This window comes from Phascolarctos cinereus, unplaced genomic scaffold (genome assembly GCF_003287225.1).
Source record: "Phascolarctos cinereus isolate Bilbo 61053 unplaced genomic scaffold, phaCin_HiC Scaffold_726;HRSCAF=1367, whole genome shotgun sequence".
Taxonomy (NCBI): domain Eukaryota; kingdom Metazoa; phylum Chordata; class Mammalia; order Diprotodontia; family Phascolarctidae; genus Phascolarctos; species Phascolarctos cinereus.
Window position 1 is genome coordinate 312,870,874 of NW_027556098.1, and position 16,358 is coordinate 312,887,231.

Here is a 16,358-nt window from a genome sequence, read left to right on the forward strand (position 1 = left end):
GCCAGTCTCCCCTGTCAGCAGCCCTGAGGCCAGAGCTATGTCCAACGTTCCCTCCCTGACCCCAGCTCTCCTTACCTCACCAGAGGTTTGGGTGGGCCACTCCGAGGTGGAATGCAAGGTGCTCTGGCCTCCACCTGGTGTCGTTTGGCAGGCAGTGGAGGCAGCATGGGGTCCCTGGATGGGCCAGGCTCCGGAGGAGCAAAGGGGGCAGGAGGTCGGCAACTCCTTCGGGGAGGGATAGGTGGGGCAAAAGCTGAAGGAACTAAGGTGGGGGTCTGAACTGGGGCTGGGACTGAGACTGAGACTGAGGCTAAGACTGGTGATGAGGCTAGTGCTGGTCCTGGGGCCAGGGTTGGGACCATGGCTGTGGCTAGGGATGGGGCCAGGGCTGGGGCTGGGGCCAGGGCTAAGGATAGATCTGGGGCTGGGGCTGGAACAGGGGCTGGGGCAGAACGAAAGACATGGCGCTTGGCAGGCACAGGCCGAGGAGGTCCCCGAGGGGCAGGGGCAGGGGCAGGCCCACGGGGCTCCTCAGAGGCAGTGGCATAGGCCCGTTGGAGGCCAGACAGGATTCGTCGGCGATGCCCAGGCATCGTGACGCCCATGTGGAGGAGTTGTCCATCATTCAGGCCCCAGCAGTCAGCTGCCCGCATTAGCCCATACTGCTCAAAGTGCCCAGCATACTGCTCCAGATGCAATGCCCGCAGCCACTCAGCCACAGGCAGCGTAGCCCCTACCTCCTCCGCCATGGCCTGGAGGGCAGCAGGGGCACTGGTAGACAATTGGAACCTCAGCTCATCCCCACCTACACCTAGAATCAGACACACACAGACAAAGAGAGAACCAGGTCAGAGGGCAGAAGGGACCTCAGAAATAGGGGTGAGGGACAGAGCCAGAACCAATGCCTTATACCCCCTACCCTCGTGGTAGGAGGAGCCCCAGACCTGCTAAGGAGGAGGGGGAATGGCACCAAATGAACTGAAAAGGAGAGACAAAGACACCAAAAAGGAAGAAATTATAATGACCCCTCTTCGCTTCTCTGCAGAAGTTGAGGACCATGGGACTTTTTATGTCTGTATATATATTAGGTTTGCTGATCTTTTTAAAAAAATTTTCCTTCTTTAAAAATTCTTTATTATAAGGGATAGCTCTCTGAGAAGGGGAGAGAGGGATACAGTGGGAAATGTAGATACATGAAAACAAAAGAAAAAATAAAAATTTATTTTTTAAAAAAGAAAGGCAGGCAGAGACAGAGACAGTGCTACACAGAGGAAGAGGCAAGACTCGAGGAGAGAAGAATAAGTATGAAGAGAGGGATGTCAAGAGTAAGAGAGGGAGGGGCAGCTAGGTGGCACAATGGATAGAGCACAGGCCCTGAAGTCAGAAGGACCTGAGTTCAAATCCAGCCTCAGACCAAATACTTGATACTTATTAGCTATGTGACCTTGGGCAAGTCACTTAACCCCAAATGCCTAATTTAAAAAAAAAAAGAGTAAGAGAGGGAGGGTTAAGGCAGGATCACACAATCAAGTGACAGATCACATCTCCCTTCCTGGGAGGCCTCCTCCCAGGAGCTCCCATCCTCCCTCTGCCAATCCCTTTCCCCTCCCACCTGTGCAGAAGGTGACGTCTCCCTTCTACCTCCCACAGCAGCACCCCCCCCACATTCCCAAAGGTCATTCCTCCCACCACTTACCTGGTCACTAAGGATGGCTGGAGACTACACCAGGGGGCTCCCCATGGCCTCAGAGGTGGGAATTTCAGGGACAGAGGCCCAGGGAGAGAGGCTTTTGAGTTCAAGGTTAGTAGGGAAGCGGGGCGGCCCTGGAAGAGGGTGGGTGAAGGGTCCGGGTCTGGTACTGGAGCTAGAGGAGGAATGGAGGGAAATAAGAAGGTCAAGAAGGTAGGTCAGACCCATGCCTGGAAGGTTCCCCCTCCTTGCCTCTGACTCCTAGCCCCCGGCTCCTCTGGCTTCCTAGAAGACTCAGCTCCTACCATGGCAGGATGCCTTCTCCATCTCCCCTGATGCTGGTCCCTTCCATCCGAGATTGCCTTCCACTTTCACAGCATTATCTTTTAGGTGTATAGTTATTTACATACTGTCTCCCCCATTAGGTTGTAAGCTCCTAGAGGGCTGGGACTGTCTTGGCCTCTTTTTGTATCCCTAGCGCTTAGCACAGCACCCAGCACATATGCAATTAATAAATGTGTGACTGACTGACTGATGAATCGATAGTATATGGCACACGGGCTCTCATTAAGTGCTTACTGATTGGTTGATTGATCTATCTTTTAAGTACATGGGTATGGGCTGCCTCCCCCATTAGAAAATGAAGTCCTCGAAGCCAGGAATTGCATTTTTGCCTTTTCTTGTATCCTTAGTGCTTAGCACAGTGCCTGGAACACAGGAGGTGCTTAATTAATGTTTATTGATTGACTGATTGATGCATCTTTGAGGTATATAGTTATTTACACACTGTCTCCTCCATTAGATTGCAAGCTCCTTGAAAGCAGGGATTTTCTTTTGCTCTTTTTGTATTGTCAGCGTTTAGCATGTAATGCCTGACACACAGGCACTTAATCAATGTTTGTTGGTTGATCGATGCATCTTTCAGGCACACAGTTACTTACACACTGTCTCCCCCATTAGACTGTAAGCTCCTTGAGGGCTGGGACTCACTATGTCTTTGCCTTTCCATTCATCCTCAGCACTTAGCAAATAAGCCCAGTGCTTACTCAGTGTTATTAACACTGAGCTCCATTCCCCTCACCGAGCTCTGTCCACTTGCTGAGGCGTCATCCCGCCCCCTAAGCACACTGCCCTCCTCTACTTGACAATGCCAAGAGGCCCTCCTTGGCCCGTACACCAAAGGCCCCCAATGTCCATCATTGTTGTTGAGTCGTGTTTGACTCTTTATGACCCCATTTGGGGTTTTCTTGACAAAGATATTGGAGTGAGTTACCATTTCCTTCCTTCTCCAGCTCATTTTGCAGGTGAGGAAACTAAGACAAGCAGAATTAACTGACTTGCCTAGCATCACATGGCTAAATAGGTGTCTGAAGGTGAATGTGAATTCAGATCTTCCTGATTCCAGGCACTCTATTCACCATACCACCTAGCTACATGTCTGTGCAGACACCTATTTCCATATATGTACTGTCTCTCTGCCGGGGACAGATAGCACCAGAAACCCTCCCTAAGAGAGTCTGACCTGACATCTTCCCCTTCCCCTTCCCCTTCCTCCTCCTTTCAAGCCCAGGAAATGTTGGGGAAACACATTTGCATAGAGCTTTGCATGTGTGACTCAGGTCTGTCACAACCTCTGAGTGCCCTGAACTTCTTCAAATCCCAAGCAGCCTCCCCAGCTGATCCTCCTCTGGGCCCAGTTCACTGCAGTCCAGAGTGTCCCCACCCCACCCAGGCTCTAGAGGAAGGAACCGGGCCAACAGGCACCAAGAGCTGGAAGGGTAGGGGAGGACACATGAAGGCTCACTGGAGGAGAGGAGCACAGGAAGGGAAATGGAGCTCCCAGGATAGAGACTCCGACAAGAAAGGGACGGCAGAAGTCATCTCGTCCAACCCCTTCATTTTAAAGATGAGGACCCTGAGAAGCTAAGACCAAGGCCCCACAGTTACAAGGTGGCAGAGCTAAGATTTAAGCCCAGGTTTTCTAATTCCAGAGTCAGTGCCCATTCTACTGGACCATGCTGCCTCTGACCTCAGACGCCTCAGAGGCTGAGGGTCTCCCAGACCCTGACCCCATGGGTGCCAGCCCACAGCCAAATCCCAAACCACGTGTCCAGGCTTGGCAGCCAGGTCTCCCTGAGCTCAGGACTTAGTAAGAACCAAGATAAGAATACAACAAGAACTGCGTGTCTACACAACAGAACTTCCCTACCATGTACGACACCACAAATACACACTCCAGGGCCCTCCAATGGTCATCTTCACATCGCACACACATGCACACACATGCCCCACAGACCCACAAACGGGAGCAGCTTGTAGCTGACACCCCCACAACACACATATCTCTCATACCACATGAATACTCCACCACATACAACCTGCCACAAATCCAAACCCCAGACTTGCCCCACAAGCGCCTACATACACTCTGGTTGTGCATCACACACACCCATGTCTCACCCCAACATTCCACATGCTCCTAGACAACAATGCACAGAGTAGTAACAAACACCACAGACCCCCCCCACAAGTCCCGTATAACCACAACACACAACACCACACAAAACATACCCCAAATTAGCACATTGATGCACACAAACATACAACTATACCATAAATGCCCTCTTTCCAACTCCCCCCACATACCCTCATACAACCTTGAATTCTCACAATGCCCACAGCCACACAACATCCCATTCACTCCACAACTACATCACAAATCCACCTATCACATTGAGGGTCCAAGCAAAATGCTCACATCCCACCCCCTAACAAACACCCAGACCACACCTACTATAACATACACAGAGATCACACAACCACAACACAAATTGTCACAAGACTTCCCTGCCCCCCAGAACTCCACACAATGCCCCTCCAGCCCCTATTCCACCTCCCCAGGTCTTCCTCTGAGCCCTAAAGGCCATCCCCTGCCCAGGTCCCCTGTCCCCCCTTGCTACCTGTAGGGAGTGGGGCACAGCCCCAGCTCAGGCTTCAGCCCCACCTGCTTCAGCCCCAGATGAGGAACCAGTTTATGGGGGAGGGAGGGAAGGAGGAAGCGAAAGACTCATTCAGCCCAGCCCAGAAAGCCTTCCCCCACCCTGTAACAGCTCCCTCAGGCCCTGCTTCCCCCTGCCAGAGTCACTGGGGAAACAGCCTTGAAGCTTGGACACATGCTAGTCTCTGGTCATTCTGCTGAACTCCCAAATATTCTCCCATTACTTCACCCTGAAATATCTGTCCCCTCCTGTTTGTCACATCACCTGGAGATTTCTGCCCACCCCCCCCATCATATCATACAGAGATCTCTGCCTTCTCCTTCCTGTCCATCACATTACCCAGAAATTTGTCTCCTCCAGCCTGCCACATCATCTGGAGATTTCTGCCTTCCCCTTCTTCTTGGTCACGTTACCTGGAGACTTCTGTCTACTCCCATCACATAACCCTGAGATTTCTGTCTCTCTCTCACACACATATAACACCCAGAGATTTGTCTCCACTCACATATGGGAGATTTTTGCCTCCCAAGTCATGACACAAGAAGGCAACTGTGGTAATGAAAAAAGCCCCAGACTTGGAGGCAGGCAGTCTGGGATACATTAAGTCATAAGCATTTATTAAGCACTTACTATATGCCAGGTATCGTGTTAAGCCCTGGATATACAAAGAGAGGCAAAAACACGGTCCTTGTCTTTAAGGAACTCCAATTCCAATAGGAGAGACAATATGCAAAACAATAAATAAATCAAAGTACATACAAGATCTATACAGTCTAAGTGGAAAGTAATCTCAGCGAGAAGGCAGGATGATGCACATGCTACTAAAAAGCAAGGCTGTCTCAGGTTATGGTGGACATTGAAGGCCAGGTAAGAAATTTAAACTTTAGTAGGTTGGTCGTTGATAGGAATCTGTTATTAAGTAGAGGGGTGTCACTGGACAGGTTTCTGGCTAAGGAAGATTAATATGAAGGATGAATCAGGGAGGAGGTGGAGGAGGGGAGAGAAAGTAAAGTTGAGAAGACCTGTAAGAAAGACGGTGGCAGTGCAAACAGAAGAGATTCGAATAAAAGGATACAAGAGGCCTCAGATGGAGAAGCTGCTACAAATATGTCATCACCACCCAGACTCAGATCTACCATGACTGATAACAAGGCAGCACAACCCAGTAGGGGCTCAAGACATACCTGAGACAGAGGAAACATGGACTGGGATATATCTCAGGCTCATACACATTATCTCATGGATTTGGACACATTATTACATGCTATAATCCCAGGACTTCAGATATGGAAGAACATGCCATGCTGAGATTACTGATATCTATACCCAGAAAACCACAGATACCCAGCAGACTACCAAGAGACTACTACTGACTCCCATCAGGCTGTCAGGAGATACCTGATGCTAGCCAAGAGCACAGCCTGGTGGATTCAGGAACCAGCTGAATAGTTAAATTGTTGAACCCAAAGAACAGACATCAGGAAAACAGTTTGGTTGGAAGGTCTCTAGTGGAGTGCCTCAGGAATCTGTGCTGGCCCTGGGCAGTCTCACATTTTTATCAGTGACTAAGATGAAAGCATTGATGGCATGTTCATCGAATGCAGAGATGATTCAGAGCTGGGAGAGAGAGCTCACATGTTGGATGAGAGTCAGGATTCAAAAAGTCCTGGGTGCCCCTACTTTAGTTATAGCTCTTGTCGCTCTCCATTTTGAAATTAGTTAATGCTGGACAATTTGAGGTAGGAACATTGGGCAGGATCTAAGAAACTGAACTTTAATAAGCTAGAGAATGTCCAGAAGACAGTAATTAGCAATGAAGAGTCTCAAGTTTATGCCTCCTTAAGAGGACTGGTTGAAGAAAATGAGAATGTTCAGTCTGGAAGAGGAAAGACTGAAGGGGGATATGATAGCTTCTTTCAAGTATCTGAAGGGCTGTGATGAACAAAAAGGATTAGACATACCTGAAAAAATTGTTAGGCATTCCCTTTGATGAAAAAGGGATTATTATTATTAATTTAGCATTTATACAGTGTTTTAAAGTATGTAAAGCACTTTACATATTTTACCTAATTTTATGCTCCATACTATTTAGGTGCTTAATAAATATTTATTGACTGCCTGAACGATTGATAAATACTCAAAGGACATGAGCAGCTTTCAAAAAAGTAACAACAAATTATTTTTGGTCACTTGAAAAATGCTCAACTTCATAGATAATCAAAGAGATTAAAATTAAAACAACTTTGTGGTCTTACTTGACATCCATCAACTCTACAAAAAGAATTAAAAGCAATGAAACTCAGTGCTGGCAGGGTTGTAGAGAAATAGACGCACCCTGTCTTTGCTGGTGGAATTTCTAACCAAAGTCGTCCTTTTGCAGGGCGTTCTAGCAGTGCTCTAAAAAAAGTGACCACAACTGTACATCCTTTGACCCAATAACTCCAATGTTAGAAAAACACACTGAAAATTTTAATAAAAACAAAAACAGTACAAAGATTTCACAGAGAGAGAGAGAGAAGAGAGAGAGAGAGAGAGAGAGAGAGAGAGAGAGAGAGAGGAGAGGCTGGAAACAACTTATATGTCCAACAATAGGAGAATAATCAAATTATGGAACATTAATGTAGTGGAATGCTATAACGTCATGAAGGCTAACAAGTATGAGAAATACAAAGTCTGGAGAGATCTTTCTGAAAGAAAGTAAAGAAAGAAGAAACTGGAGAACAGAGGACATATGAGGTCTTGCAATACCCAAGGAAAGATGAATGAACACTAATTAACAAAGGACAGACAAGTTGTTATATGATACTTTCTACATAGAAATTAGTTTATTTAAATGTAAACAGTTACTAAATAAGTTTAGTTGGTTGTTCTGACATTGAATAAGAAGTTTTTAACAAAATATTTAATTATTTTTAGGAAAGAAAGAAGACTTGCCATGTTCTGCTTGGTCCCAGAAGACAGGCCTAGGAGAAATAGGTGAAAGCTGTGGAGAAGCAGATTTAGGCTTAATGGTCAGGAAAAACTTCCCAAGGCTATCCCAAAGTGGAATGGGATATCTCAGCAGGACATGAGTCCTCCCTCAATAGAGATCTTCAAGCTGGGGTTGGCTAACCATCTGCCTGTGGTTCAGCAGAAAAGATTCCCACTCAGGCCCCCACCACCGAGGCTCCCACCAGCTGTGTGCTCTGTGATGGGTATCACAGATACCCATCACACAAATAGCTATCATGGCCACCAGGAGACCAAAGATAGGTTTGCCACTGGGAGGTACTAATTCCTGTTATACCACCAGGAGATGAATGGTATCTGTCATGCAATCAAGAGACTCCCAGGCTCTGTCTTCCCCAAGGAATTGGGCATCTGAAAGGAGACAGGTTGGCATAAATATGCCAAGGGCATCCTGGCCTCGGCAGGTTTTTCAGAAGAATCTTGGGGGGGAGTGGGGAGCAGGGCATTAAGAGGAGGAATTTCAGGCAGAAAGGGAAGGCAGGGAAGGTGCACTTTTTCTCCCAAGCCAGTCCACAGCCAATGAAGAAACAGGGTTCAGCCTGCAGAGAAAGAGCCCTTTGTTTGCAACAATGAGACTTGGGAGAGGAGGGACAAGGCCAGGTTTCTTATCTGTCTCTATCCAAAAGGGGAACCCAACTGGGGCCAACACTGGGACCGGAAGGCAGATATGGAGTTCTTCTCTGGCCTTGCATTGAATTGTGACCTCAGAAAGACTCTCCATCTATTAAAAGGACAAGAAGGTGGAGGGGAAGGACATTCAGGGAGCAAAAGAGGTAAAAGGGCATCCCAAAAAATCATCACAGAAAAAACCCACCACCCCAGGATTGCAGTTTCTAAAGCCACAAAGTCCCCATTCAGGCACAGGCCTCAGGCCTACCAGCCTGCACGGTTACTGAACAATTACAGTACCTGCTCCCCAACTTTACTATGCTCCAGCCAGCCTCACTCTACCATCCCTACAGAAGGGGCTCAGAAATCTGCCATGGCTCCCCATTGTGGGGGGGTTTTAGGTAAAAGTGGAGCCTATTATAAATGACTTTATTGTATTTTATTTTTTTGAAGCAATCAGGGTAAATGACTTGCCCAGGGTTACACAGCTAGTAAGTGTCTGAGGCTGGATTTGAATTCGGGTCCTCCTGACTCCACTCTACCACCTAACTAAGAGAAAGGAGAAATCCCTCAGCCTGGCATAGTAAGCACCAGCATGCCTGCCCCACCCAATGCCCCACCCAAGTCAGGCTCCCAACCTCTCTTCCCTGGTCTTCAATCTTTGCTCAGGTTCACCCCTCCCCATCCCACAACCAATGCGAAAGGGCCTCCTCCCTCCAATTTTCCCCCATCTAGCAAGGCTTAGCCCAAGCCTGGTCTCCTCCAGGGAGCCTCCTAAGATTCTTCCTTCCCCTGAGCCCCCTTAGGGGCTGTGTTAGAGTCACTCTTCGTTTCTTGTGGGTTTGTTTTCTCTACTAAGCAAAATCTGAGGGAAGTTGATGTTTTTCTCCAATGACTCCCAAAGCAGTAGACGTGGAGGCTGCCACATGACCCTGGTAGAACCACAGCCTGTCTGAGCTGAAATGCGCCACCACCTCCATCCCTTTACAGGAACCTCTCCCATATCCTCCTGGAGAGATTCTTCTCAAAGACCGGTGACAGGAAGCTCACTCCCTCCTACAGCCAATCTCTTCCATGTAGGGATGGCTCTGATTTCTCATGGGTGTTCTGAGCTCTAATTGATGTTAAGGAATGGTTCTCTGGGAGGGGTCATGAGGAAGAAATTTAATTTGTTTTTCATATAAAAACAAAAAATGTCAACAAAACATTTTTCTAAAGTGCTAATTGATGTGAAAGTTGACTTCCTGTAAAGCTCCCTTTTCCCTACACCTCTTAGTCCTTTCCAGCCTTAGCCCCTCTGCCCCTTTATCATTTCTTCTATCATCTGAGAGATGAAACTCTCTCAGATCAGGAATTTCTAGGTTATTATTTTTAAGCAAAGAAAGCAGATGTGTGAAGAGCTGAATCCTCTCTATTCTACTATGCTGTACTCAAATATCTAAAGGACTGCTACCATGGAAAGGAGGAATTAGACATGCTCTGTGCGGCCTCAGAAGGAAGAACTGCAAGCAAAAGAAGGAATCTCAGAGAAGCAGTTCCACTGGCTGTAATATGAAACTTCATAACAATTAATACTGTCCTAAAGTGGGCGGGACTGCCTTGGAAGCTAGTGACCCCCTGTCACTAGAGGCTGGATAACTGTGTGTCCCAGATCCCCTATGACAAGCCTTCTAACTTCTAAATTCCATGGCATCCTGATTCTATGCTGACTGTGACTGGCCTCATGATGGGGAACTGATCGCCTATTTCCTCCATCTGGCTGGGTGGTACATAGTTTACTACCACAATACTGCTGCACTTTCACCCTTCTTTCACCCTCCCCCCCTTCCTTCAACAATCATTTCTTGATCCTCACTCAAATCCTCTTCCACACCTTCCCACTGAGGGGTTCACAGATTTCATCAAATGAATTTATTTCCCAAAGTCATATCCCACTCATGAATCCCATCCTATCAAGGTTGGATGATTCTTCTGAGGTCAAATTCTCTTCATCCCACTGTAAGCTCTCCAGCTCATCCTGTTTATCACTTAAGGGCCTTGGAAATGATATAGTTCACAAAATACAACCCCTTTACTTTACGGAGGAGAGAACTGAGACCCAGAGATGGGCACAGGGACTTTCCCCAAGGTCACAGAGTCAACAAAGAGCGTAGGTGGACTTGAACCGAGGTGACTAGATCATAGATCTAGGGCTGGAAGGATCGAAGGACCATATACTTAGATCTAGGAGGCCATCTAGTCTAACCCCCTCATTTTACAGATGAAGAAACTGAGGTACAATTAAGCAATTTGTCCAAGGTCACACAACTACGAAAAGCCAGAGACCAGTTTTCCACTGTACTTTGCCTCCTATGCACATTTGTGTAAAGGTAACTGAAGCTATAAGTACCACTACCTCTTCTACCTGTCATGGTCTCCTATAAACTACTGATCCTCCCTAATGAAAATCTTTTTGTTCTATCTCATCTTTCCAGAGCACCTGAGTTTAGTTATATGTGGGCATCTCCTTCTTCTTCCTTCCATTTTCAGATTTTTTTTGGGGGGGGTGTGGTGGGGGTGATGAGGAAGGTTATCCAGACTTGTGATTTTATGGGAGAGGTAGGGGTCTCCAGGGTGGAAGTTCCCTCCACTAGTCAGATCAGCAACTCTTTTGTAACTTATAATCTTCAAGCTGCCTGGGGACACCAAGAGATTAAGTGATTTGCCCATGGTCATATAGCTAGTATATATGTCAGCAGCAAGACTTGAACCCAGGCCTTCCTGGCTTCTTCTTTATAACCCACTGCTGACTCTCAGATTATCACTATTAGTTATCACAATATTTAAATACATCAAGGATCCATGATTTCTTTAGTGTTGCTGCTCAATTCAATAAGCAATTTTAAAGTACCTAATGTGCTAAGAAAAAAAAAACAGAAATAGTCCTTATCTCAAGGAGTGTACCATATACTGGGGAGAAAATAAGTACACAAAGAAGTGAGTCCAAGAAACAAAGTGGGGTGGGAGAGGAATCACAAACAACTGGGAAGACTGGGAAAGGCCTAGTGCAGAAAAGCATTCCAGGTTTATACAAGGGCAAGGATATGAGGAATGGAATGGCACCTGTGGAGTACATGTAATGTTCCATACCCATAGTTCCCCACCTCTGCAAAGAAGGGAGCGAGGTACATTTTTCTCCAAGGAAAAGAATGGCAAAGTTTCTTGGTCATTGTAATTACACATGCTTCAGTTTCTTTTTCTGTTCTTTCCTGAACAGATGGTTCTTAATGTGGAGCAGCAGCCAAAAAAAAAGTTTATCCCCTGGGGGCCAAACTTCTGGAGACAAGCATTTCGGCACTGAGAGGGGCTGGTTTCCAGATGACAGATATACCGGCCCTACATTTTTTTGGAAATTTAGAGATTCTTTGGAGAGAACCTCAGAGCTGGGAGCTCAATGAACCTTGGGATTACAGAAGCATAAACTTTAGAAGCCATCTAGGTGGGGTCTGCCAGAGTTTGGCTGTACCAACAGCATGACCTTTGAGGATGAAGGGTCATCTCCCTTCCACCAAGAGACATTCATGCAAGCCTCGCATGAAAAGTAGGTCAAAATGAGCACTGCCTCATCAGAACTGATTCTAAAGGCCATGCTATTTGAGCCTCTGTCAAGGCAGGATGGTGCAGAAAAGAGTGTTGGACTGGGAATCTGGACGCTGGCTCTGCCACTGACTGCTGGGTAGCACTGGGCAAGTCTCTCTGGACCTCAGTTTCCTCCTCTGTACAATGAAGGGTTTGCCTTAAGAACTTGGATTAATGCAATGGCCTACCATGAGTCTAGAGGACTGATGATGAAGCAGGCTGCCAGATGAAAGGATCAAAGGATCAGGGGGCAGAATGAGAGAGAGATTCGATGGCATGGACGATATGGGAATTTATTTGGCTTATCTATGCAGACTGCAGATTTGTTACAAGGATTTTATTATTATTTATTTTCATTAAGGGAGAGGAGTTAGGAAGGAAAGGAAATAAATGCATGTTTATTTTATAAAAATTTTTTAAAGGGGCAGCTAGGTGGTGCAGTGGATAGAGCACTGGCCCTGGAGTCAGGAGGAGCTGAGTTCAAATGCAGCCTCACACACTTAACACTTACTAGCTGTGTGACCCTGGGCAAGTCACTTAACCCCACTGCCTAGCCAAAAAAAAAAATTTTTTTTAAGTTGAAAAACTAAACAAAGCGGGGAGGAATTGGCGATCTTGACTCCAAAGACAGATGAGGAAACACATTTCCTTCTCCTTAGGATTAAGATGGGGGATTTCTGATGCAGAATGCTGCACACTGTGTCAGAAGGGGCTGTTCTCTTGGTTGGTTTTGCATAACTTTTTTCCAACTTACAAAGTAAAGTCAAAGGGGATGCATTATTTCAAGAACTATAATACAAAAACATATCAACAAAACTTCAAAAAGATAGAACAAGGAAACTGGACCAAATGGCTGATAATAGTAATAAATGCAATAATAATTATTATTATTAGACAGTTCTATCATTTAACCAGAAAACTTCAATTCTAATAATCACTGGGCTGGCTTGGACTCCAAGTAGTCAGGACTCCAATGGAGCTCTATGACTAAAGAGGGATTGGGGCAGTGTGGTACAGTGGAAAGAGCCCTGGCTCTGGAGTTAAGAGAACAGGGGTTCAATTCCTGTCTCTGACTTTCACTGTCTATTTGACCTTAGATGAGTCACTTCATTTCCCTGGGCCTCAGTTTCCTTTTCTGTACAATGTGGAGGTTGGTGTAGACAGCCTCTCAGATCCATTCCATCTCTAGGTCTGTGATTCTGGGTTCTAGGACCCATTCAAAGGAGATCTGCATTTTAACAGGTCTTCATCCTAATGATCATAGCCGTCCCCCAACATGAGGAAATCAGTTTCTCAGCCCTGGTGGTCCTCAAGCCAAAGCTGGACAGGATCTTGTAAATCGGATCCCTGCTCAGATAGAGCTTCCAGCTCCAAGGTTTTTTGGTTATAAGTCGATAAGTTCCAAAAGTTTAAAATTCTTGTTGTTCAGTCATTTCAGTCACGTCTGACTCTTCATGACCCCTTTTGGGGTTTTCTTGGCAAAGATACTAGAGTGGTTTGCCATTTCCTTCTTCATTTTACAGACAAGGAACTAAGGCAGACAGGATTAAGTGACTTACCCAGGGTCACATGGCTAGTAAGTTATCTAAGGTCATATTTGAACTCAGGTCTTCCAGACTCCAGGCCTGACACTATCCACTGAGCCACCTAGCAACAAAATTCTACGGTTCTATAATCCCAAGGCTCTATGAGTTCCTAACTCCAAGATCCTCTGGCTATGAATCTAAATTCCAAAGGTTCTAAATTCTCTAGTTCTATACTCCAAGGTTCTATGAGCTACCAGTTGCAAGGTTCTCTATGTCTAAATGTCAAAGATTCTCAATCCTGTGCTTCTACAATCCCAGAGTTCTATAAGTTCTCATTCTCATCCCTCCTACCATCCAACCCATGTGAAATGCAGTCTCTGGAGAGAAAGGTGGCTGCAGCCTTCCAAACCCATTGGAAAACAGAGAAGCCCACAACTTCATGCTAGGCTGAGTATCCCCAACAGAGCCTTGGGAAATCTCTCTGATAAGGTGGCTAGAAAGCACCCAGGTCATGGCAGAAGGGAAGCCTTCTTGGACACTAGACTCATCCGGAGGTAAAATCAGCTCCTTTCCCATTTGTCCTTCTAAAAGCCCAGTGAGCCACCCCAGGCAAGCAGTATTGCCCCCTCTTTGCAGATCTGAAAACCGAGGCAATGAGACCCAGGTCACTGCAAGTCAGCGGTAGGGCAGGGACTAAAACCTAAAGCCTGCTTCCTAATTCAATGCACTGAACAGTAATCAAACCCTATCCTCTCACTCCCAGCCGTGCCTCAGTTTCACCACATCTCCAGTATCTGGCACATGCTGGCATATCCTTGTACTCATCTAGCCCAACCCCTTCCCTTTTTAGCTCCTTCTGATTTGCGGCTGAGGCTTTGGACATTGACAAGTAATAGTTACCATTTCTTAAGATTTGCAGAGTACCTTGCACATAAGAAACAACCAAAAAAGGAAGGGTTTCTGTGCCAGTATTATTACAATTATTCTACCCAGTCTACAAAGGAGGAAATTCAGGGCAGCACCCCCTTCTAATCACCCAGAGCCATATTTGACTCTTCCTCCTCCCTCACCCCCACACCCAACCACCCACCAAGCCCTGTCACTTCTACCTCGGCACCACCCACCACCCTAACTCAGGCCCTCATCTCTTTTGCCTGGATTTTTGCTCGTCTCCCAAGTGGTGTCTCCCACTTCCAACTCTATATCTACAAAATCCCTCCCCTTTCCTGCTACTTCTGTTCCCTAGAGCCAAGTGGAACAAGTGTACTTCTTCTAGTTCACGTTAACCCTCCAAACACTTGAAGACAACATCCAAAGATCTAGCTGGGAGCTCAAGAATCATCTAGCCCAATAACCTCGTCTCACAGAAGATGAAAGCAAGGTGCAGAAACGTCAAGCCATCTGTCCAAGACCTCACAGGTAAGACAACAGAAGCAAGATTTGAATCCAGACCTTCTGAGTCCAGACCCTTCACCAGTTCCTCTGACTGATTCTCCAGTGGCACATTCTCCATTCGTCTCCCCATATTGGTAACCCTCCAGAAGACTGGCTTAAGATTGTTAATGTCTTTAAAGACATTATGTCGGGGCAGCTAGGTGGCACAGTGGATAGAGCACTGGCCCTGAAGTCAGGAGGACCTGAGTTCAAAACCGGTCTCAGACCAAACACTTGACACTTACTAGCTGTGTGACCCTGGGCAAGTCACTTAACCCCAATTGCCTTAAAAAAAAAAAAAAGAAAAAAAAGAAAATATTTGGCAACTGATTGGATATGGAGGATGAGGGAAAATGTGAAGTCCAAGATATCTTCTGGGTGGTAAACCTGGCCAGGTAGAAGAATGATGATGCCAGGACAAGTTTCCAAAGGGAACATGACTTAGACCTAAGGGAGGGTTACATAAAAAAATCAGAGAAGCATAAAAGAAATTAACTGGCATATCTATGGCAAAAGGAAGAGTTGGAGACCAAATAAAACATGGGAGGTCAAATGGTCAATTCTGATTACACAAAACTGAAAAGGTTTTGCACATACAAAACCAAAACATGTAAAATTAGAAGAAAAGCAGGTAAATGGAGGGGGGAATCTTTGCAGGAAGTTTCTTTGACAAAAGTCCCATTTCCAAAATATATAGGAAACTGATTCAAATGTGTAAGACTAAGAAGTATTCCCCAATTGATAAATGGTCAAAGGCTATGAATGTTCAGACAAGAAATTCAAATTATCAATAGCCATGTGAAAAGACTCTCTAAATCACTAGTAATTAGGGAAATGCAAATTAAAACAATTCTGAAGTACTACTTTACACCCCTCAGATTGGCAAAGTTGACAAAAAAAAGGAAAATGACAAATGCCAGAGGCGACATGGAGAAATGGGAACATTAACTCACTGTTGATAGAACTATGAACTAGTCCAGTCATTTTGAAAAGTAATTTGTGGCTATGTACAAAAAGCCATTAAACCCTTCCTGTCTTTTGCCCTAGTGACACCAGTGAGATCAAAGAAAGAAGAAAAAGACTCATATGTACAAAGTCTTTATAGCAGCCCTTTTAGTTGCAGGAAAGAAGTGGAACCTGCAGGGGTGCCCTTCGAATGGTTATGTATATGAATGTGATAGAACACTAGTGTGCTGTAAGAAATGATGAACGGCATGATTTTCAGAAGAAACCTTGGAAGATATGTATGAATTGATACAGCTAGAATTGAGCAGAACTCAGACAACAATTTACATGACAGCAACAACAATTTTGAAAACTAAGATCTCTAATCAATTTAGTGACCAAGCAAGATTCCAGAGGCCTAATGAAGAAGCCTCCTCCCTACCTGGATTAATGGACTCAGGAGGCAAATTGGGACATATTTTTTTTAGACATGATCAATGTGGAAATTTTTTTTTTGCCTGACTATGC

At 45.8% G+C, this 16,358-nt stretch overlaps 1 protein-coding gene across 5 annotated transcripts in view; it reads right to left on the reverse strand.

Annotated features, from left to right (window-relative positions):
- ARAP1 (ArfGAP with RhoGAP domain, ankyrin repeat and PH domain 1) overlaps window positions 1-16,358 on the reverse strand; it is a 103,380-nt gene that overhangs the window by 67,219 nt on the left and 19,803 nt on the right. For 4 of the 5 annotated variants that reach the window (XM_078156891.1, XM_078156889.1, XM_078156890.1 and 1 more), the window contains exons 2-3: window positions 1,697-1,865; window positions 76-811 (exon numbers count right to left, since the gene is read on the reverse strand). In XM_078156891.1, coding sequence (XP_078013017.1) covers window positions 76-749 — 674 coding nt within the window. In that variant the 5' untranslated portion in view covers window positions 750-811; window positions 1,697-1,865. Of the gene's footprint in view, window positions 1-75; window positions 812-1,696; window positions 1,866-4,650; window positions 4,728-16,358 lie in introns of those variants that run through there. The other variant, XM_020989617.1, reaches the window with a different exon arrangement.